The following is a 23,221-nucleotide window of genomic DNA, read 5'->3' as shown; positions in this document are numbered from 1 at the left end:
GTCCTGTGTAAAACATGGATAAAGGCAGAATGTAAACAAACTGTCTTTACCGACGACAGCTTTAAGATCTGTTTCTTGAATTCTTAAATTTTGCAACTGGTCAAAGTGGGGTTAATTAAATGACTTTATATCTTACTGTGTAGTTTAACTTTTAGTAATATATTGTATTCTATTTGTTGTTTTTTTTTCTATTTTGTAAGTAATGAATCTCTCAAATAAGTGTAGGGAAGAGAAAAAAATGTTGTCTGAAATGTGGAGTAGAAGTAAAAGTTATTGAACTGAAGTACCTGAAAATCGTTTTTAATTGCAGTACTTGAGTAGATGTAATTAATTTAGTTTCTGCCACTGCTCCAGATTACCACGGTCCTGGTCAGGGTAGTTTTTTGTCTCACTTGAAGCTTAACTCCATGGTTTGATTTTTTTTAATCCAGCAGGCAGAGGGGCTCAGGAACACCATTTAAAATCACTGGCTTAACTGTTGTTACAGTGAATTTGCCAGATCCAAACAGTGATTGTTCAGTGATCCTCCGTACATCTGCACTGTGCATGTGAGCCAGTTTGCAGTTCATGTCAAACACATCTCATAAAGCTCACAGACGAGTTAAACACGTGTGACCTCAACAAAAGGAGCATTTTTTTTTATGATTTGTTCCTTTAAATGTCACTTATATGAAATTAAAGAAACAGCTACTCAGTTTATTAAAACACAAGCAGGCCAGACAGATAATCTGAAGGTATCTACTCTGTTTTAACACCATATGGAGTTTGTTATGTCACTTAAGTAGCTTAATTTGTTCAGGGGACAGACACAGTGAGCAGTACAGTACAGTGTGGTCGTCACAAGGGGGCTCAACTGTATCACTTCTGTCCCCATGTTGGCTATAAACCTTCAAATTAATCAGATAACAACTTCTCCATCTACTTGTATTTTGCTTCTTTTATCGTCAAGTCAAGTTAAGACAACTGGAGACCATTTTTCTTTTGAGAAAATAATTTATTTTGGAACACAATAACCATATTTCCTCACGTATTTAGATCACACACACCACTGGTTTTCTTCAACAAAAACACCCAGTGTTCAATATCCGAGTACATCATGTTGTGTGACTGTGCGCGCCCCTTCTCCTCGTCGACACATCCCTTAACCGCCTCTCAGCATCAACGTGTTTGTCAGAACAAAATTAAAGTTGCGGGCAAACACACTGTGGGCTCTCATCACTTGTTTGGGCTAAAAAGATTTAAACTGAACTGAACGTCATCTTAGAAGAACACTGAGCAACGTTCATCCCAATCCAAGAAGTATTTCTTTATATACTGGAGATGTTTAAACAAAAATTTGTCCAGTCAAATTAAACGTGAGCCCACAATCTTGACAAAACAGGATCTTTGAAGCACCGGGGTCAGGATAGATACAATGGAGCACATTCTCATATCAACACAGGTAACCGACATTTCAGAGCCAACACTCCATGAGAAAATCATCTGAATGTTTATGACGTGTTTTGGTCTTATATAACGTTGACACTATTTCCTGCAACATTAAAATAACAAGAGATCCCTCCTGGTTGGTTATTGCCTTTATTTTCACAAATGTTCCCTCAAATATTTGAATATACACTATATTTATATTATATTTCTTTAGCTTTTCCATTGTTAAAGTGAAGAAGTTTTGGTTTTCATTCAGAGGTGGTGATATGACACAGTATACACACACTGTACTCATCAACACTCGCACTCTGATGCATTTGCACGATAACACAAGAAGTCGTAATAACAATACAAAATACAAAAAACAAAAATACCCCAAAATAATCAACAAGAAAAAAAAAATACATCCAAATAATACATCCAAACCTGCATTTTTTTGTGCAAAGTCAGGGGGGAGGCAAAAAAATCTCAGAAAGAACACAAACGGCTCTCGCTGCAGAAACCGGGTTTTGTGCTGGTGTCGTCAATACTCCTCTGATTTCCCTACGAGCCAGAGTAAATCCAAACCACACCTGATTGTGTTAAAATGAGAGCTGTGGACAGAGCGAACCCTGAATCATGTCACCTCTCTGCATGCGAATGAGAGGACGTTTGCCATGAGTGACTGGCAGTTGTAGTTTGGTCTCCCTGACAACAGATGGCAGCAGTGGTTTGTGGTTTGAACAATGGAGGATGAAAAATCTTTTTTTTTCTGGGCAAAGAAACTCAAACTGACACTTTGCAGTTAGGGATGCACTAAAGCGTCTTTAGGATGCATCCGCCAGAGACAGCAGCCATGGCAGTTCTGATATAAATTAAATAGTTCATTGTTAGTGTCATTATAACATTTAGTGTTTCCAATTTTAGTTGAATGAAAGGGGACACTCTTTTCTATTTTTTTTTTTTTGTCAAACGATAACAATTATTTGAACTGATCCCTTCTTGTTAAAGAATAAGATCCTTTTTGTTAAATCACAAATAACCAAGCACACCACCAGACTCCATTTACAGAAACATCAAATGTCACTTTACTGTCATAAAGCACACTTGATTAAAACCCGTCACCAAAATCACCTCAGTTTGTCGACTCAGCGTTCCATCAGTCACCAACATCTGTTTGGTTGAGAGAAATCCTTAATCCACCACGTCATGTGCAAATATCTCTCTACAAGCTATTATCATCTGCTGCTTCTCTGACGTCTCCTCGTCTGATATTTTCAAATCTAATGTAGACTGAGGATTTATTTCAACCACATCAGGGTTGGTGATTATTGGAACACTGTAAAGACAAACTGAGGTGTTTTTGGTGGCTGTTATTTTGTTTGAATGAAGTGTGTTTCATGGCGTGTTTCTGTAAATGGAGTCTGGTGGATTTGGTGAGAGTGATTTCACGGCTGGCTCTGGTTGGACAAAAGGGAAATAGGGTTGAAAAATAGTGGAGTTCCCTTTAAATCCAGTGACGGTGGTCTGCTGACTTTCTGCGACAGACTCATTTTACTTTCAAGTACATAAAAATAATTGTGAAAAGAGGCCACCAGTATTAGATCAGTATTGAGTTAAGAGGGATAACGTTTTTTTAAGCCAGTGTCTGTGAGATTAACACCTGGATTTCATAGTATTTGCACAGAATAATCCACAAAGGGAGGTGAAATGTAACAAGAGATCTGATATCAGAATCAATATTACAGTACCGCTCATGTGACCATTATGAACATTTACTTAGATCAAACTACTATTTGTCAGCGGAGACTTTAACTGTAAACAAAAACTGAATGACTGTTTAGCATCAACACAGGTCTTTGATTCTTACCATTCATATGTTTTTATACTCTGTGCACTTCCATTACTGACAGTATGAGCTACTTATATGAGATGTCCTGATATCCCAAACCTCCTGCAACTTAAATTGACTCTATAACATGCAAATGATATGAGACCCAATAGTTAGAACACACAAACTTTGGCTTTAGAGTTTCAACAACTAATCGATTAGTTATCAGTTATCAAATTAATCGCCAACTTTTTCGATTGGTTTTAGTAATTTCTTGAAAAAGTCAGAATTCTCTGATTCCAGCTTCTGTGACAGTTAACTGAATATAACTGGGCATCTGAGGAGGTCGTCTTGAGCTTTGTGGAACACTAATCAACATTTTTCACCATTTTCGGACATTTTCTAGACCACACAACTAATCGATTTATTGAGAAGTAATCTACAGATTAATGAATGAAAATGCCTTACAAGAAAGCTCACTCCCTTCATTATTTCAAACCATCCATCTGTCTCATCACAGTGTTCAGATTACTTGGCTGGACTGGAAGCAGCTTCCTAAGCCCTTACAACAAAGTTCTCAATTAGATTCAGGTTTTTAAAAGTCCACAGGTCCCATTATTGCAGTTTGATTTCATCAAAACACGACTAAGATGGATTTCAACATTTTTAAGTCCACTCTGTGGAGCTAAAATGCTAAAGAAAAGCTTTTCAATGCAGTCTAAGAAACATAAATATTCCCTTGCATTAAATCTCTTCTTTCTTGCATGCAGTGGTCTCCATCTAACTGAAACCGACTAGAATTTAGTCCAATGAAATAAACATTTGGTTCCTTTGCCCTCCTACTAATCACACCTCACAGCTCAGATTATAAAGAAAAAAACCTGCTGAACCTTCCCTTTAAACAGCACCACAGTGGCTGCATTTTCAAAATCCGACACCACAGAATCATCTGCTGGTAAATGTAATAAGATGTCTATGAGCACTTAACCACTCAGAAGCTGGCTAGTGGCAGGTCTGTGCAATAAGAGAAGGATATCAGAGTCTTGGCTGGACCTGCAGCTGATCAAAGGCAGACGACAGAGCAAGAGGGCGCAAAGACACGGACAAAAGACGACACAGGGAAGACGCAAGTCATCTAACTTTTCGTTATCATCCTCGCTCCCTCCAGTTCTCCAGCTTAATCATCAATAACCTCCATACTTCTTATGAGGGCGGCAGGGAGTAAAAGGATTGTGTCATACAGGATGTAAAGTGCACTGAATCAAAGTGATAGAATGTGACTGTGGGAATGTGCATGGATCCCTACTGGAGCTGATTCCCACTCATGTCTGAACACATTTCAAGTGCCAAATCATATGTGCCAGGAGGATGTCATGAGCTGGACATAACATGTAAAATCCCACCGTAATACTTCTTTTTTCTACTGTACATTTTCTACAAACAACAGAGCAACAGTTCACCCAAAAGAACGGACATGTTAGGGGGCAGAGAATCTGGATCACGACTACCAAAAACATAAAGATCACATGCTCCGTCACGGGGTCTTTAACTCTCGGTCGACACAGGCGCACACGGACATCCACACTACATCTGTGAGTTAGATACATACATACTAGAAAGACGCTGTGTTGGTTAAGACAGCAGACTAGGCTATATGGCCTTGGCGGTGATAAGCAGTGAGCTTCTTACAGGTGCCGCCAACGGGCACCGACTGCAGCACAGTCAGTTTACAGTAATAGGAGGCTTCATGTGTGCTCTTGTTTTTCATGAACTACTCTAAAGTGGTGCTCTCACTTCCCTTTCCTCTCATCATATTTGGTCAATGCCTCCATTAGCCAAGGACCACTGGTGCGTACACATAGAGAAAATGTTCCTGCTCTGAATTCAAAGTCCTCGCAAAGGAAAAAGAGCACAAAGGCAGTTATTTGTTTTTGTTCCTTCACATACTGTAAGGTGATGGTGATTACAAAGGAGAACCGTGGTGAAGGTGTGGAGACATGTGTGGGTCTGGAGAGGTGAGTAGCACCGGAGGAGAAGGCAGAGAAGAAGAGTTTAAGGTTCAGTTCAGGTGTCTCCTCAGTGCTGGGACAGTGGTGGGAGAGGAGGGTGAGAGGCGATGGGGGAGGAGGAGGAGGAGGAGGAGGAGGAGTGAAAGAGAGAGACAAAGGTCAGAGGTTTAAGCTTTTTCCTCCACGCAGGAGCTCTCACTGAGGTGTGCACTTTGGCACGGCGGTTTCTGTTTCTCCCACTGGCACAGAGCGTTGGCGTAACCCACAATCACTTTGTCCATCCAGGTGAGGGGCTGAGGGAAGAGCACTGCGCCCTCGAAGAAGCCCAGGTGGCCTCCGTGTAGCGTCAGGGAGAAGATCACATTGGGCATCTTTGCTGAGGGAGGACACAACACACAGTGGTTAGACTTCAGCGTAGTTTGTTCTCAGTATCTGAAAACCAACAGCGGACACAAATGTCCAAATATGGGCCTGGCAGGGTTTATTTCATGCCTGTTATAGATAGGGAGGGTGTGTTTGCATGGTCAAACAGATAACAGCATGACTCAATGTCTGGAAGGTTTGTTTAAGCAGTGAAGCAATGTAACTAAGAATATGAACATATACGTTTGGCCAAATAGTGTAATCATTAATAATAACAGAGAGAACTCTTCCACTAACACCTATGGCTGTTTCTTGACACTACAGCCGTGTTTTCAATATACGCAAGAGGACACTAATCCATTCATATTGAAATTACTGAAGCGCTGAACTCAAAAGAGATCATCTCCGTGCCGCAGTAGAAAGCGATAATCCCTTTCTGATTTGCTGTATGAGCCTACGAAGAGGCTGCAGCTGTGGGCGACCAAGCACAGTGGTCTTATGACAAGGATTGGCCTGGATCTTCTTATTCTCCTGCTCTTATCTGGGTTAGTGGGTGAGCCCGATGCAGCCGACTAGTGATTATGACCACACAGGCTTTCATGACTGTTCATGACAGCTGCAGCGCTGCACTGGGACTCAGTGCTCGTCCAGAGCTGGAGCCACAGTCTCAGGGGCGGCTAAGTGACAGGTGGGAACAGAAAAGTCTATAGTAGGACTCATACTTAAAGGAACAGTTCACCCAAAAATGAAAATTCAGTCATTATTTACTGACTGACGAACACACATACAAATAATTAGTAATGAAGGAAACCAATGATGGATATTTAGAACAAATAAACATCTGAAGTAAAAATGCAAAAATCTTGGTGCGAAATTAAGAATAACCAGTGATGGAATGTAACTAAGCACAAATTAACCAAGTACTGTACTCAAGTACTATTTTGAGGAGCTTTACATGAGTAATTTTATGTTTGCTACTTTGTACTCCATCTCCAAAACATTTATTTGATAACTTTAGTGACTTCTTAATTCACAGACTCAGATACTTCAGTACTACTTGTGATGTGTAACTAATCAGAAAATGTTGTTGGCAGGACACTGAGTAAGGCCACTCAATGCTGACTGCAGACAGAGGATGCTGCTTCAGAGCATTGCATTTTTACGTTTTATTGGCAATTGTACACAAAAAAATACAGATGCCGATAATCAGAAAAATGCCCAGATAATTAGCCGCATCAATAGCTGGTCCATCCCTAATGTACTCACCCTGGTGCTGATGGAAAGTCAGGTAAGGTTATGTAGTCTGCAAAACATTTCTGGAGCTTCACAGCAAAATAGTGCTGCAGCATCGAGCATAATCCAAGTCTCTGGAAGCCCCATGACCCAAAATTGATTAGAAAAAAGTTATAGACACCTTCAATAAGCATTTGAGCTTGTGCACCCACTTCAGATGGGGTGCCAATGCTTTCAGTTTGGCAGCTACAGTGAAGATTTGGTGGGATCTCTGGGCTTCCGGCAACCTGGATCACACAGAGCAAGTTGTATGGAGCCATTATATCTTTTTTAGGTTGTAACTTCATCTACAGTTGCTTAGGAGAATAGTGCAACTCTGTCCTGCTGTGAAGCTTCAGAAATGTTAAGCGGAGTTCCAAACTTTACCCAAATTTTCATCGGCTTTGAGGGTGAGTAGATAAAGACTGTAATTTAATTTTTGCGTGAACTTATCCTTTAAAGAGAGCTTGAAGCAGAAGGGCATGGCATTTATTTTGAAATGTAATAATCAGTGACTCAAGCTTTTCTTGGATTCACAGGATAAAACCTGTTTTCCTGGTGCAGCGGTCGTACTTTCGAGTCCCCCTTCAGTTAAAAATGTGTTTCAGCTTCACTTTGTAAAGAGATATATGTGCAGAGGTTGACACTAGAAGGCTGTTTTCGTTTTTATTTTTCCACAAACAGTTTGGAAGCAAACTAATAAGCTAACCAATAAAATATAGAGTTATATATAGTTATAGTTAAAGATAGTGACAAACAACAGAGAACCTTTACATATTTCATGTGTGGAGGGGACAATTTCAATATTACATCCTTCAGCAAATCTCTTACATTAAAGAAACAATAACCCATGAACACTACAAATCAAAGGTGAATACAAACCCAACACAAGACTTTGACTTCCTTATACGGGACTCCATATAAAGCTGTGAACTTATCTTATCACACATCTCTAATCTAAGCTAATGACATTGTTATCAACATGGCAAGTTATGCTGTCGTTGTGTGTCTGAGTGACTGTATCTCTTTTTAGGTCAGAGGGGCAGCTGATCTGCTTTCCAGTAAGTGTTTCTCTCCAGAGACTCATGCAGGATAGAGTCGCTTCTGGTCAGGACTCATCCACCCACACACACAAACCTTTGCATGAGGGATTTTCCTTTTCTAAAAAAAGTGGACAGTGAGTTTATAAATAGCACACAGGCTGATGAGAAGGAACGCTTGGTGAACACCACGTGAGGTGGAAGCAGGCACAGAGTAAATTGCCTTCTATTGTTTTTAAAATGAGGTTTAAACACTGTGGATGCACTGGAGAACTGAATATAAGATGTTGGAAATCTGTGAAGGACTTAAACTTGCTTTAAATAGACAGAGGAGGGACACTCAGGTATTTGTGTGAGTGACTGTTACAGCTGCTGTACCGCACCAAGCCATTACTCACAGTCCTGACCTCTGTACCACACCCTGTTCTGTTCAGAGAGCAGAACCAACTCATCAGAGCGCCTTCCAGACTGCAGACGTCTCTTATTCTGAGATCAGAATCTAAGGTGTTAAATGGGAGCTGTTAGACAGACAGGTCAAGCCTGTTGTATTTAAAAGACTTAATTGAGGCTTCAACTGGAAGTATGTGCTGCCAACTGGCTGCAGGTACATCTACTACTGAAAAAACACAAGTAGAGAGCTGCACTGTGCAGACCCAAAGACAGACCATTTTTTTCATTTTGTTAAATATTTGGAATTCGTCTGCAGTATTCACGTGTTTTCAGACTGTCAGTGTTGTTCATTACTCTATAAACAGACTAAGAAAGGAACCCTGTGTTTTGCATTATATAATTAGAACTATCTAGAAACACTTTCAGTAACTTTTATCAGCAGGATATTCTGCTGCTTGAGCATTTTCTCCATGATCATTATTTTTTATTAGTGAAAGCACATTCTGAACTGTTGCTGGCAAAAAAGGGAGGAGTTTGCTCTAAACTGTAATGATCAGAGTTTCTTGCTACATTTCTTTTCATGCTTATTAGTTTAAATCAAACCAATACATTGTGGTATTGTTAAGCATAGCTGCTTTTAAACTAAAATACATTACTAAGCTGTGTCCTTGAAGGTCACTGGTTTGACCCAGCCATGAGGCAATGTAAGATTTTATCTCAGATTGCAATTAAAACAAGGACAAAAGCCCATCAAGTTGAATTTGCGATATCTGGAAAATCATGAACTGGGATCATCCTGAACATCCTCACTGTGCCACCGGTCCTTTATTGTTGTCAAACAAAAGATGTGAGTCTATCTGTGATAGTATTCCTTCACAAAATGTATGTTTGAATGCAATACTAAGAATTTAAAGCATACTCTGGTGATTATTGGGATAATAATTGATCAGGATAATCATGACATTTAATTTTCATCATGTCCAATGCAAAGTTTGCCCCAGGAAGTTTTCATATACATCTGTTGCCGAGCCACAGCATGACAACAACACCCCCACCACCTCACTCACTGTTTGTTCCCATTCCTGACATGGTTGCTACAGTTAAAATGTTTGAAGTAGCTTATAAGGATTTCATAAAACTCAAGACTCATTTGTTCACTTTGACCCTGCATGACTCCCTCCCAGCAGTCAACATTTCTTGTGACAAATGTACTTATTGTAAGTCACTTTGAACAAAAGCCTCTGGTAACTAGGGTGTAATATTACTGCTATTGCAATGAAATATGTTACTGTTAGTTACCTGCTAGTGTGCGAGGGATGGTGAGCAGTGATTCATGGACCAGAGGATCATCTGCAGAGTTCACCAACAGCAGCGGCACCTTTACCTGGAGAATAATACGTATGTCAAACAAATACACAGAGAGACAAAAGACAGAAACATAATACGAGATGTTGTGAGGCGTGTAGGAAATCTTACATTGTGAATATAATGTACACAACTCTCCTTTTCATAGTATTCTTTGAGAGAGCTGTGGCCATGGAATTTTCTGTTGAAACACAAGAAAAAAGAAAGTTTATCTAATTCACTTAACAAATACATCATAGACATTTCATACTCTCACCCTGAACATTATTGCAAGCATCAGATATAACACAGATAACGATAAACCGCTGAGAACTTTAACTTTCTCTTTTTTGTTTCTCCACACACCTCATGATGTTGTCGTCGATCTGCATGAGAGACGTTGCTGTGTACAGCCGACTGAGATCTGCATCTACCACTTTAACTGAGCTCCCTCTAAACAGACTGTGCCTGGAACAAGTAAAAATACACACAAACAATCATTATTTATGAGAAATGTTTAATTCAATCCATCCTCAATGTGCAGTCATTTCCTCAACCAGTATGTGAGATATTGTGGACCATGACAAAAACACTGATTGTGGAGAATTTCTGTGTTTTAATGCCATTTTAACCATATTTGGATGAGTATCAAGAAACTGTGAATTACAGTTACTTCTGCCAGGATAATCGGGACATTACTTTTTTATCATCTCATGCCAAATATGTACAGTATGTCTACACATTAATGCCTCTATGAAGCACTCTGACACCCCTTCCCTCAAAAGGTGCTTTATATATCTAATGTCTCTTACTTGATTACCATTAATAACTGAGCAAAGCAAAACCAAATTTAGATGGTATGTAAACTTAAATTTAACCTCAATATGTTAATAGAAATATACTTCGAAAACTGAAAACTTCTTTGCTGCATCTACAGACTGAGCCGTAGTTATTATGTGGAGGATCAGGGAATGTTTACAGGATTGACAAACCATGATGTCAGTTATATCAATATGGACCAACAGTGATACCTGTGTGAGAGAATGATTTTCTTCATGTTGTCTGCCATGAGAAAGTTATAGAAGCGTCTGAACTGGTCCCACTGCAGGAATGTTTCCTGGGCCCTGAGAGATAAAGACAGACAAACACACAGGAAGTGAGCTTTGTGCAGCCTGTCTGCATTCCAAACAACACACCAAATGTCCTGTGTAATCCACCGGACAAAGAGTCACGCTGGTGGAGAGAGTAGCAATGGTGTCAGGCATCAGTATGCAGCTCACTGACAGAGAGAGACCAAACCAGCACTAAAACTAACGACAAATATCTGACCAGTAGAAAGCTTGTTTTTCTTTCTAACATTTTCATACAATTTAATCGGAAATACAACTAGAAAAATGATCAGGAGTGTGATCTGTTAATCACACATTATTTGTGGAAAAGAGGTACAGTCACAGCTCTCAATACTGACTGAAGGGCCATCTTAGGTTTGGACGAAAGGGGACTCCATTAAATGAAAAAAAAAAAAAAAAACCCTGCAACACACCCCTGGCCAGTGCCCACATCCAAACTTTAACAGACCCAGCCTGTCATGTGTGCCAAGAGACGCTGGCTGCATTTAAAGCACAGAAGGTGTGGTTCAGTCCAACATGAACGCAGAGTGCAGACTCTCCTCTAACACCCACATGCTCTGCTGGTTTAAAAACACTCGTAATAGATTTGTTTGTCCTGTGCGTTCCTCAAATGTGACTCTATGTACACGACAAGTTATTCTGGGCATGTCAGGACAGCCAGTTCGGTTCATTGCACTGTTCTGGAACATCAAAGAACACACACAAACCATCCACATGACAAAGTTAGAGCAAAGAGTTGAAAAAATGACATATGCAGAGCAGTAAAGACAATTCTGAGACAGATGGCCCTCCATGACGACCTTTGACAACTTGTTTTTCTTGCTGGTTGTGTTTAAAGACAGTCTTTAAAATGACAACATCAGCAAAACAGCTATCAATCAAGACAAAAATAGAAAATAGAATAGCTGAGCGACAGCTGACAGGAGAGGCTCTGTAAACCTGTCACTAATATATAATTACATTACACAACCGCATTATGCGGAGCTTCATTTATATTCAGAAATGTATGGACATCAAGTGCCGGGGTTATAAAGAGGCTTTGGTGACACAATGCATTTTAATTAAGAGATGAGAGTACACCAACCCACCTGAGAGCACTGTACCCCTGACAGACGCTGACACAACACAGCACTCGCTCCTGGTTCGTCCTGTTCTCGCCCAGGAACTTACACACGATGTTTCCACCCAGGCTGAAGCCCACCACGATCAGCTGGGTCTGTGGATACGCCCGCTTAATGTAGCCAACCATGGATGCAAACTCCCAGGTGCAACCTGGATGGACGACAGTTACTATTACCGATCAATACATAACACCTTCAGTGGACGAACATTTTTCTCTTGCTCAGCAGTTCCAGCTGAAGGTGCCTTCAGCTCAGGGTATTAAATTTGTGTCTCTATTAGAGCTTTATATAAGCTCGGGTCGGAAAATGTATAAGCTTTGTGAGCTGTAGTAGCTCATATAGCCCTTTAGATTTTACTTTGAAATGATCTTGTACTGAGATTAGTCTATATGAAGGAAGATCATGATATTAAAATACCTTTAACTAGACCAAGTCACATCAAAATGAAGCCAAATTTCAGCTGTGCTCTAAATAGACTTGTATTTCCATAGAGCGTTTTCAGGCTGCAGACCACTCAAAGCACTTTACCACATGTGTCACATTCACCTATTCACAGTATCATTCATACACTGATGGCACAGGCGGCCATGCAAGGAAGCTCGTGGCCCAGACAGTTCAGTTCTGCTGCCAGTAGTGTGGGCTGAGTATGTGACAGCAGAATGCACTGTGCATGCAGAAGGCTGTAATTTGACTTTATTTCTATTTAATGGGACACTGGAAGGAGAAAGATTGTGCTGCTGTTCACTTTAATTAAATGAGCATACTTGAACCAAAACAGGCCAAATATCGCCTTTTTGTGTGTATTTACCCAAAATAAGTTCACTGTTAAAAAGGTATAATTTTATGTGGAAAACCTTCAAAATTACCAAAATGATTCAAACGTTTACTGTAAATCCTATTACAGGTTCATTTCTCAGTAGTAAAGTAAACTTGAAGTCAGATCATCGGTCTCACCATAGGTAAACATGCGTGGAGAGGTGAGCTCGATGTTGGGGAGAGCTCCCAGGTGGTTCAGCACGGCGCAGCGGTAACCGTCCTTCTGAGCATAATCCACAAACGTTCGGATGTAATGCTTTTCACTATGGTTACCAATACCAGGACATATCACCATGGTGATGTCATCTGGTAAAACAGGCAGATGGGTCAGAGAGAGAAAAATGTGAGCATAGATAAGATCAAGAACATTTCATTCTCCTAAACAGCACATCAGTATATTGAAAAGGTTCAAGCGAGGCAAAGCTCTGCAGCTGATCTAAAACAAAGGATTAGACTGTTTGTCAAATATAGCATCAGCAAAACAGAATCAAAATAGTAACGGTACTTTTTTGTAACCAGAGGTCATGTGAGTCTTAAGCTTTCAGAGAAGATCATGAGGTCAGAGTTGAGCTGATGGGTCAGGGTTCAGCTGAGGCATTCAAAGAAAGGAATCTTTAACACTCTTCTCGCATAACTGCATTATAAACATGCTGTTTAAAGATCAATGACTTAAGGCTTTAAGTATTAGAACTGCAGAACTAGAAGGCCTGATAAAAACATTTAAAGTTGGACATGATAACAGAAGTGGATGTAATTGATCAGTTTATCTTTACAGCCAAATCCAAGTTATAATCTGTCTGACATGCAACAAGCCTCCTATAGCTGACCCTCGAATTAGATAAGGTAAACCTTTATCAGGAACAACAAGATGGGAGAAACTTCAGGAAGGTCAGCAGTGGACTACAGACTAGACAGAAGTAGCAGAAGTAGAATTACAAAACCTAAAAATAGAATTACAATTAGGGATGAACCTAATGACCAATTCCCCTGATGTTTTAGTGGAAGTTTAAACTTAGACTTGTCAATGATTTGAAAAGTTAAAAACACTAAATATTGAGCTTAATTTAAAGTCAAATGTTTAAACACGTATATACAATTTGAAAAGATTAAGCACATTCTTCACTAATCAAAATAAAATAACCACAAACACATCTTGGACGCAAAAGTTGTTTACATTACAGACATGATATTTTAGTGCAAATTACATCAATATGTAATTTAATTCTGACCATTATTAAAATAAGTTTAAAGGACTAGTATTTCTGGTGCAGACTAGCAAGGATAGCTACTTTTAATTGAAAAGTTGGCTGATCACGCACAGTAAACTGAGAGCTACAAAATGTGAGATTTCTATGTTTGGCATCACAGTAAAGGGTCAATCAGCCATCATCTAGCAGCCAACAAGAATTAGCTGTTGTTTAAGAAAAAGCCTCACCTCCTGTTCGATGGTCGCCCATTGGCTCGAAGAGGTCAAAGGTCGATGTGGCCCCATCCTGCATGGGTAAGTACTTTCTGACTCCACTGGGGTGAGGTGAGCTCACCCGACCCAGTTTCCCATACAGTGCCGTCTGGAGGTGACCGCTCTTACCCCACAATAAGGGAGGAATGTACCTGGAAAACACAAAATACGACTCTGCTATTAAATCTGATCCAGAGAGATGAGCTGAGTCTGCTAATGCAAGAGCACAAAGTCAGCTCCCATTATCATTAACATACTGTATTGTTATCCTGAGCAAATACATTTGCATTGATGGTTCATGACATGAACAGTCTGGCACGTATTTTGCATACAGAGTCACATTTCTGCAGCAGCTTTTGAAACTCCCAGCAGACATCAGTGTTTAACGTCGGTGTGTTGCTCTTGTTTTGAGAAGCTGTGTACTTGCATTCCAGTGACGCCTCTGTAGGAGTTAGCTGCAGGAGTCAAGGCTTTGGATTACGTAATATTCCTTTGAAATATTGTTCCTTTTGTTGTGCATTATCATGAATCACCATCTTATTTCAACGCTGAGACCAAAAGAACAACTTGACAGGAAAACCCTTTAAGGTGATGCTTATCATATCATAAAAAGGAACAGCACACTAATGCATAATCATACCTCGTAATAAGACCCAAAACAACAATTTGTCTGCTTTTTATGTAAGGTTGCAGCCATAACAAGGTGCTGAAGGGGAATTCAAGAATACTTAAGTTCATATAAGACAAGCTTTTAACAGAAGAAATCTGCCTTGTTCACAGTTTTTAGAAATTACACATTAGCAAACATTTGGTCACATTTTCCTCACTCTCCTTCGATTATGTAACACCCTGCATTCATCTGCATTTTTTCTTCTTGTTGACAATGACGTGATGAACATCAGGCCATCTTGGGAGGCGATGAGATAAACAAGAGCAGCAGAACTTTAAACTCGAGCACAGACGTGGACATTAGTTGTGTGTATACAACACAGAGGCGTAGCTTCAGGAAGCAAAGGGCTCAATTACATTAACAGTTACACAAGCCCTTCAACCTTTAACTCTTGGTTGCCTCGTCCTTCCCAGAATTACTGCACCTATGAAGTACACTATTACACAAGAGAACAGTCAATCAGAAAGCAGACTACTTCCATTTGCTGATAATGTAATCACATCTAGCATGTGCTGTGAGGGGAGCTGAAGCTTAACCACACCTTTCCAGAAGGTACTCAGCAGCGTTAATCTATGTCTACGGGAAGAGGATAACCTCATTGTTGTAATGTGGACGGAGGATAAGCACATGGCCACATTAGTCGAGTTCACCAAGAGACAACATACATCACAAGCAGCTCTTATCTCTGTTGGTACTTTGACCGATGCAGTTTGAGAAATACCTTTTAATAAGCCCAAAAAAATACATTTTTGATGCTTCAGTTTAAGATATGTATCAACTGATTGTTCACGATCAGAGATGCACTGATACAGTATATCAGTCAAACATCGAAACTGGCAGCTATTTCAGTTGTCGACTGTTGAGAAGATGACGCTGACTGAAAGTCGACATCGATGTTTATCTGATGTGTCTCATTATTTTGCTCTTGCACATTTATGACAGCAGTAAATATCAGTCCATTGATCACTCAAGTCGACTGAAGGAAAATTAACAAATAAAGTTATCATTAGTTGCAGCCTTCAATATTACCGAAGCACACAAACCTTACATTAAACCTCTGCTTATTGTTGAGTCCCAGTCTCTGTACTTAATGACCTTGTGAGTGACAGCAGGCTCTGATCTGTTCATGTATGTGGCTGACAAGCCCTTTGTTTGAATTTGAACAACACAGACTTCCCCTGGTAAATGTCACCTTCTCATGCAGCGTGTGATGTTGTCTTTGAAAGCTATTAGGTAACAGAGAGGGGAAACGGATGCATCAGTGTGGTTTGATGAAGCAAAGAATTAAAGTCTGGATCAAAGTCCAGGAGTAAAGTCCCGGGCGTTTGATACCACAGAGCTGGGAAATCACCAGGCACTAATGATAATAGAACAAATGACGCTTTTCTCTCTCTGATTTTTTTTTCTCTGTTCCTGGTCATTAATTAATCTTACTCATTGTTACAGTCACTGTCTGTGGCAGCTGTTCGTCTGTGTCTTTTCATTGTTAGAGTTTGTGTCTCTTTAAAGAGTGTTCCTCAAAAGCCCAACCAAAAACAAAGACTGCATATTAGAAGTCCCATATACTGTGCACCAGTTGCATTTCAAATAAACGTATCAATGCCTACATTTGCTGTCCCTGTCAAATAAACTAATAAATGCATAACTAAATGAATACTAAAGAACAAAATATGTATAGGGTTCCTCATATTGTGCCAGGGATACACAGAAATCTTCATTATAAAAAAAAACATAACTGAGCAGTTTTAAAAGGGACAGTTCACCCCAAAGGGAAAAACAATTTTTCCTTTTGGGGATAGCAAACTAGCAAACTGAAATGACTACGCTAGGTAACAGTCAAGGAGGACGACAGTCATGTTTACAGAGCAAAAGTTTCTAAATGAAACTGCTCACAACAAGGTCTTTGGATTAACTTGAGTAACAAGGTCATGATTTCTCAAAAGAGACATTGGTGTTGAGCTGTTCAAATGTATTTTTGAGCACTTTCAGCACTACAAACCTGGTCTCACCTAGTTCCATAATATTCAAAGAAGGCAGACGTCTCTACAGCTGATAGCTGCAAAACTCGGCAACTTGCACCAAAACAATCTGGATGAATAAATAGCACTACAGATAAGAGAACATCTTTATGGGCTTAACGGTCCCTTTAAGAGTCCTTCAACCCTTTATTATACTATCTTACTAAGAGCAAAAAATGCATCATATAATTTAATGAACAGTCTTTAGTAAAACCTTTACGTGAAAATGATTCCCTTTTTTTTTACTACTACATAAGTATTGTTAGCTGCCATATGACTACATAGTCATTGAGAAGAATTTTTCAGTAACTAGATAGTCTTTTCAAATTGACAGCAGGAATGTCACGAGTCAGTAACTCATGAATGTGGCAGAACAAAATAATGTCACACTTCAGCTAACATTGTCTACTATCAGTCATCTTATCAACAGTCAACAAGAGGAATATCTGCCAGTTTTGACTGTTTGGCTGATATATATCAGTGCATCTCTGATCCTGAACAATCAGCAGATCATCAGACTTTTCCTTTTTAAATTCACTACCAAAGACAAAACAAGTTGCTCTGGATACAGATAAAACAAGCTAAAACAAACATGCAGTTTAAGAAAAAGTCATTTGTTTCATATCGTCCTATGTTAACCCTGGTATGCTTTTCCCCAAATGCAGCAAAACAAAAACGCCGTCCTGTGCCTTCTGCTGTGAAATTGATCTCTGTTACGCAACGCCGCGGGATGTCATCACGAGCAACAAACAAGCATGAACCCTCAGTGACACAGAGACGCCACACAGATGATGCCAACGGGGTCCAAGGCTCCAATTAACTTAAGTTCAGCTACACACTTAGTAAAATATGGCTGTTCAGGAGGGAATGATAACAATCCAGGCACAAATGTAAACATCAGTGTGGCCTTCAGATTCACTGACACTGCAGCTGAAAGGCAAAGGGCTCTGTAACAATCGGTTATATAAGCAGACACTCGTGATGAAGGCTTGAAGGGGGACACCCTACACAGCTGAAAGTCACTATGGAGTATTTCACCACCAGCAGACCACAGAACAGGATATTACAATGCTGACCTGGTTTAACCTACACAGGGAATACCTGCCTGACACTGCTCTGGGACAATGACAACCACTGGTTTGCATCAGTTATTATACATCTAATGGAAGATTCAAATGATAGTAGACAGAGATAGCCTGAGAGGTAGACATGCATCATCACATATGCAAATGTCCTGGTCCTACGGTGAATGAGTCTATATTTGTAATCGGAGACAAAGAAACCCAGGCTACCTTTTGGATAGCCCCAAAAACACAGACTGGTGTATAATTCATGGCGGAGCTGAAGCCAGACTTCTCTGGTACAGACATGTGGCACACTCAGGAAAACTGATGACAGATGGGACCCCTGCCAGACAAACTGCTACCTCCACTGCTGCCCCAGATGGCAGGCGAAGCATTTCCACGGTTATGCCTTTAGAGAAAGACACAGAGAGAGCTGAGGACTCACTCTTTGGTCAGCTGTGGACAGGACTTGAGAAGGAAGCGGTTGAGGGGCGTGTCCTGGTAGGTGAGGTCCGGGGGAGCGGTGGGGCTCTTGAGGTTCAAGCAGCGGACGATGACGTAGAGCACCGTGGCCACCGCCGCCAGCTTCATGCCGTCGAACATCGCCGGCAGCTCCGGGGAGATGGTGTGAACGTCTGACTCGTGGGTGTTCATGATGATTCTGAAAAAAAAAAACAGTGGACCACATTTCTTTCAGTACTTTTCCTTTAATCTAATCAATTCCATGTAAATTTTACATTACAATCACAGATATCTTGACAAAAAAAATGAACCTGACTCCCTTCAATTATCTAAACTTGTACACAATGATAAAATTAATTTCTTTGAGTTCTTGGTTAAATGGGCTCAGAGACACCTGTCATCACTTTATGCGAGTAAACTCCATTTCTAAACTAACATTAGCTACTGTTGCTCTCTATAAGCAGAGTGGACAGAGGCACTGAGATGAGGCACTCGAGAAGCATGAAGTCAAATCTTTTGGGGTGTCGTGGAAAATGAATCCAGAGGCCATCACCAAGAAATCCACAGTCGTACTGCATTTAACAACCTAAACAAATCATCCTCAGGCTTGTATAGGAAACTAAGAGAGACAAGGAAGGTCTTACTTCTCACATCATGTAACATCTGCTATCATTGATATAAAAGTGACTAGTATATCTAAATGTCTACAAACTGGTGCACAGAGTGACTTTATAATAGAAAAAAGAAAAATGTATGATGTCTGACTGACCTAAATAGTCCTGATGGTGCTGAAGGCGCTGTAGCAACAGATCTGTGGGAATACAGAGACAGTCAGATAAGGCACAGTCGGTTATTTAACACACTCACCTTAATTACATTACAGCATACAAAGGACCAATGGAAAGGCTCGCTACGTAAGGGATATTGGTCCTGACATTTTACTGACAGATGACAGATGTAAAACACCACTACAGTTATAGCTGAACACAGTTACGCATATGGTACATATATATTCAAAGCATTAAACAAAGTCATGCCAGCTGTGAGTTGATGGGAGAGGGAACAGGAACTGTGAAGAGCACACAAAGGACACAACGTCTCCTGTTATTGCAAAAAAGGGAAGTTGTGGTTCAGGATTTCACAAAAATAGACGATAGTGTTTCACATTGTTCTCATCAAGTGGCCATATAAAAATACCATAAAAATAAAATGGGCCGAGTGTTGCTACCATTACTACAGGCCATGATTTCTCACACACCTTGTGTAATGAATATAAGAACAGGTTGAAAAAACGTCGCTTTTACTTACATTTCTTGTTCAAGTTAGCCTCCAAAAACGACTTGTTCCAAACTTCTGTCAATGGTAAGTCACAGTGATGTGGTCAAACCTGAATACAAAAAAACAAACAAAGTAAATACATTGAGCCCTTGAACATTACTAAGATAAAAACACTGTCCAGAGCTTCAAATTCATGATGTGTACATGCTTTTCTCTATTCTAATTTTAATAACTTGGTGTGTTTTTGACTGGTAGTCAGAGGTAATTAGAGACAAATCAGCAATTACCTAAATATTTACAACACCTTGATGGATTACTGCTTTACACCAGTGTGTCTGGCCTCAAACCAGCCTATAACTAACATTCTCGATCACCAACAAACCATGAGTAAATGTTCACATTTTACCAGCCACTCAGTAGATTACTCTTGATTTTGACTGGTGAGTAAAGCTGATCATAACTTGTAACATTTGGTTGGACCATTTATATTCATCTAAGCATGTTCCTGTTCCGATTAAGTTACAAAACATGTTTCCTCTGTCATTGTTTTGTTGTAGTGGTGTCTGCAGATTGTTTTGTTCCTCATCCATCCATATAGTTCCTAGTTTTGGTTGTAGCACTAATATCATTTATACAGTTCATTTTCGGTCGTTGGATCAGGATTAAAAGGCTTTTTCCGTGCACTTTGCCTTAAGCTGGCATGCATGAGGGATTTTTTTGTTGTCTTTTTTATTTGTTATCCAGATTAAAATGCTCTCTTTCCCAGTGTATCTATGATTATCTATCTCTAACTGATTTCTGACAGTGTCTACTCTATTTGTTTAAAAGTGTTACAACAAAAAAGCAGTTTATATCCAAGATCATCGCCCAGGAAATAGCTTTAAATCGTGTGCACCTGTCAACACAGCTCAGCCCAAACAGACATGGCAGCTGCATAAAATTAGCTCCATCGCATATTTCATCACACATCCACGCAGCTAGTACTGTCCCACCCACCGCAAACAAACCCGGTGAATATTGTGACAGCTGTCTGTAGCTAATGTACGAGAAGGTATGAGAAGGTGTGTTTATTTGAATCCATAAACCATCTAATTTAGCCACAGAACAGCTGCTAACAACAGCGCTACCTCGTCCTTCTTAGTCACGACTCACAACAACCCAGAGAGGAGTTTACACCATCGTGGATACATTTATTTATCAAGCTAACCTGGAGAGAAAGGGGTTATAAATCTGCACATTACTGGATGAAAACACCGGGGGTTAGTCTATGAATCTGTGCTATGGTTGTCTGAGAGCAGGCCGACAGTCTCCGCAGCATCTTCGTTAGCATAAACGTTCAGGTCCCCGGAATATGAAAACCAAACCGCTCGCTGGGATGAGCTCGCTGACCACCCTGGACATGATGCGCAGGAAATTCACATTCAGGCAGCATTTACACAAAACACGGCTCCCATTACCTCGGTTTTTCTTCATTAACTCTCATCTATCCTGCCCCTGGAGCACAGAGTCTTTAACGGTCCGTGTTCCTGCCGTTAATTATCGATCTAATGAGGTGAACATCATCTGAGAGCACCGATAAACCTCAGACACAGACAGCAGCAGCATCTTTAACGTAGCCTTCATACCTCTGCTGCGGGGGAGATGAATCACCTCCTTGCTGCTCCAGAGCGACAGGCCTCGATTAAGGTCGTTGCATTGTGCTGATTAGTTTTGTTCGTTTGTTTGTTTTACGCTCCTCTACACCATGGCTGCCGTAGATTGACGCCCTCTGGTTCACAGAGCTGAAGCTAGCTGAAGCAGCAGCGGCCGCTCCGACATCATCACAGTCTCCACTTCCGAGAAGATTCTGGAATTAGCATTCCGGCGCTCTCATTGGTCCAATCCACCGATGACGTCGCGTTTGCGCTGCATGTCAGACAGTTTCCACGCCCCTATCTGTTAAACGTAACAATGAGTGATCTTTTTATGTATTATATTTCATTATAAATACAAATATAATACATGTTTTTTTCGTGGTGTTTCTTTTTATTACAAACGAGCTTCCGATAGGCCGAATCAAATCACCTCACAACGTTCCATATGTGTGTAGATAATCATTTTAGTATGTTCGTCACAAAATCGACCAGAACGTGACAGGAACGTGAGCACAGACCTGTTACATAACCCTCCATAGAGCTCCGCGAACATACCAGCACTTGAGTTGTACTTTACTCGCTACCACCAGACACGAATCTTTGGTCAGGATTTCTTTATCAGAAGGTTAATTTTAAATTCCTCATCTAACTCAAGGGTTTACACATACATTGATACATTGTAAGGGATGGAAAGTGTGAATTTGAAAGAACTCTTACTTACTGTATGTACAGTATGCTGCTGTTTATTTTGATTTAACTGACGGCAGCTTTTATGTGATACATCCTGCAGTAGAGGTTTACTGGAACAAGAACAACAGGGAAAACAACAGAGGATTTAGTCCCTTGCTGTCAGTACAACCAAACATCCACTAGGTGGCGACAGAGATTAACACGAAGCTCTGAGCACCAGGGATGAACTGTAAAATACAGTCAAATAAAGTTGGATGATGACTTAATTCACCGTGAAAACAAAGAATGGCAATTGCTAAGATAAACCATTTCTAACAATGTCATAACGATGCTTTGGACTGTCAGAGATCACAAGTTTTGTACCTATGTTTCTGATTAATTTCAGCCGATTGTCATATTTTTCACCTAATATGATGATAAAGTTACTTATTAATCACTTTTTTTAAAGTGCTTTTTTGAAATGGCTATGTAGCACATACAATCAGATTAGTGACAGAATGCTAAAATAGGATTTGAATAAAATACCCCAAGAAAATATAAACAATAAATATAACAATAATGAATACAAACAGACAAGTTGGAAATAAAACTATATGCAAGAGGAATTCAAACTTTAACTTTTTGAGGAGCAATTTAATAGATTTCTGCAAGTCTCAAATCCTCACGTCTATACAATTTAATGTCAATTTATCTTTTCTGCCCAAAAAGTGAACGATCAGACTGAAATTCACTGCTGGAAACTAGGTATTTGACTCCTTTGTAGCTTCATGTGAATCCCAATCTCTGGTGGGACAACTATAGCCTTACACATCATAATAACCAACATTAATAAATGGTGAAGTTGTCGTTAATTAAACTTTAGTCAGTTGTAATTTCACTATTAACAGGTACCATAACAATGGAATACTTAATATTAAACATATTCATATGTTTAATGTATCAAGCAATTGTAAAGGTTTATAAACATCAGTTTCAGTGTTGTCAAATATCCACAGTTAATGAAAGATATTAATGCTTGGTGTCCACAGCCTCTTCCTGCCAGTTCCCTTGGTCACAGAAGTGGAGCTGGTTTGGCTGCACTCTGCCTGCTGAGTTCCTAAATACTTGGCAAGGGTCATGTAAAGAGTTTTCCCACGGGGATTAATTCAAAGCACCACAAAACTGTTAAATCACTCTATTCTCTCAAATGTTGCGGGAGTGGGACATCGTGCAGGCCCCTCTTC

At 40.0% G+C, this 23,221-nt stretch overlaps 1 protein-coding gene across 2 annotated transcripts; it reads right to left on the bottom strand.

Moving 5' to 3' along the window:
- Positions 1-1,559: 1,559 nt before the first annotated feature.
- Positions 1,560-21,609, bottom strand: LOC119018635 (monoacylglycerol lipase ABHD2). Of its 2 annotated transcripts, none has more exons than XM_037096453.1 (12): positions 21,300-21,609; positions 19,705-19,783; positions 19,166-19,207; positions 18,380-18,595; positions 14,159-14,334; positions 12,862-13,029; positions 11,875-12,058; positions 10,688-10,780; positions 10,023-10,124; positions 9,789-9,858; positions 9,612-9,696; positions 1,560-5,623 (listed from the first exon to the last, which is right to left on the bottom strand). In XM_037096453.1, exons 4-12 carry the CDS (start codon positions 18,586-18,588, stop codon positions 5,415-5,417), a joined length of 1,296 nt encoding a protein of 431 aa, XP_036952348.1. In that variant the 5' UTR covers positions 18,589-18,595; positions 19,166-19,207; positions 19,705-19,783; positions 21,300-21,609; the 3' UTR covers positions 1,560-5,414. The 2 variants fall into 2 exon arrangements, with proteins under 2 accessions (XP_036952348.1, XP_036952350.1); XM_037096455.1 differs by lacking the exon at positions 21,300-21,609 and adding an exon at positions 21,132-21,203.
- Positions 21,610-23,221: the final 1,612 nt, after the last annotated feature.

This window comes from Acanthopagrus latus, chromosome 4, assembly GCF_904848185.1.
Source record: "Acanthopagrus latus isolate v.2019 chromosome 4, fAcaLat1.1, whole genome shotgun sequence".
Classification (NCBI taxonomy): domain Eukaryota; kingdom Metazoa; phylum Chordata; class Actinopteri; order Spariformes; family Sparidae; genus Acanthopagrus; species Acanthopagrus latus.
This window is presented reverse-complemented; position numbering and strand designations above follow the sequence as displayed.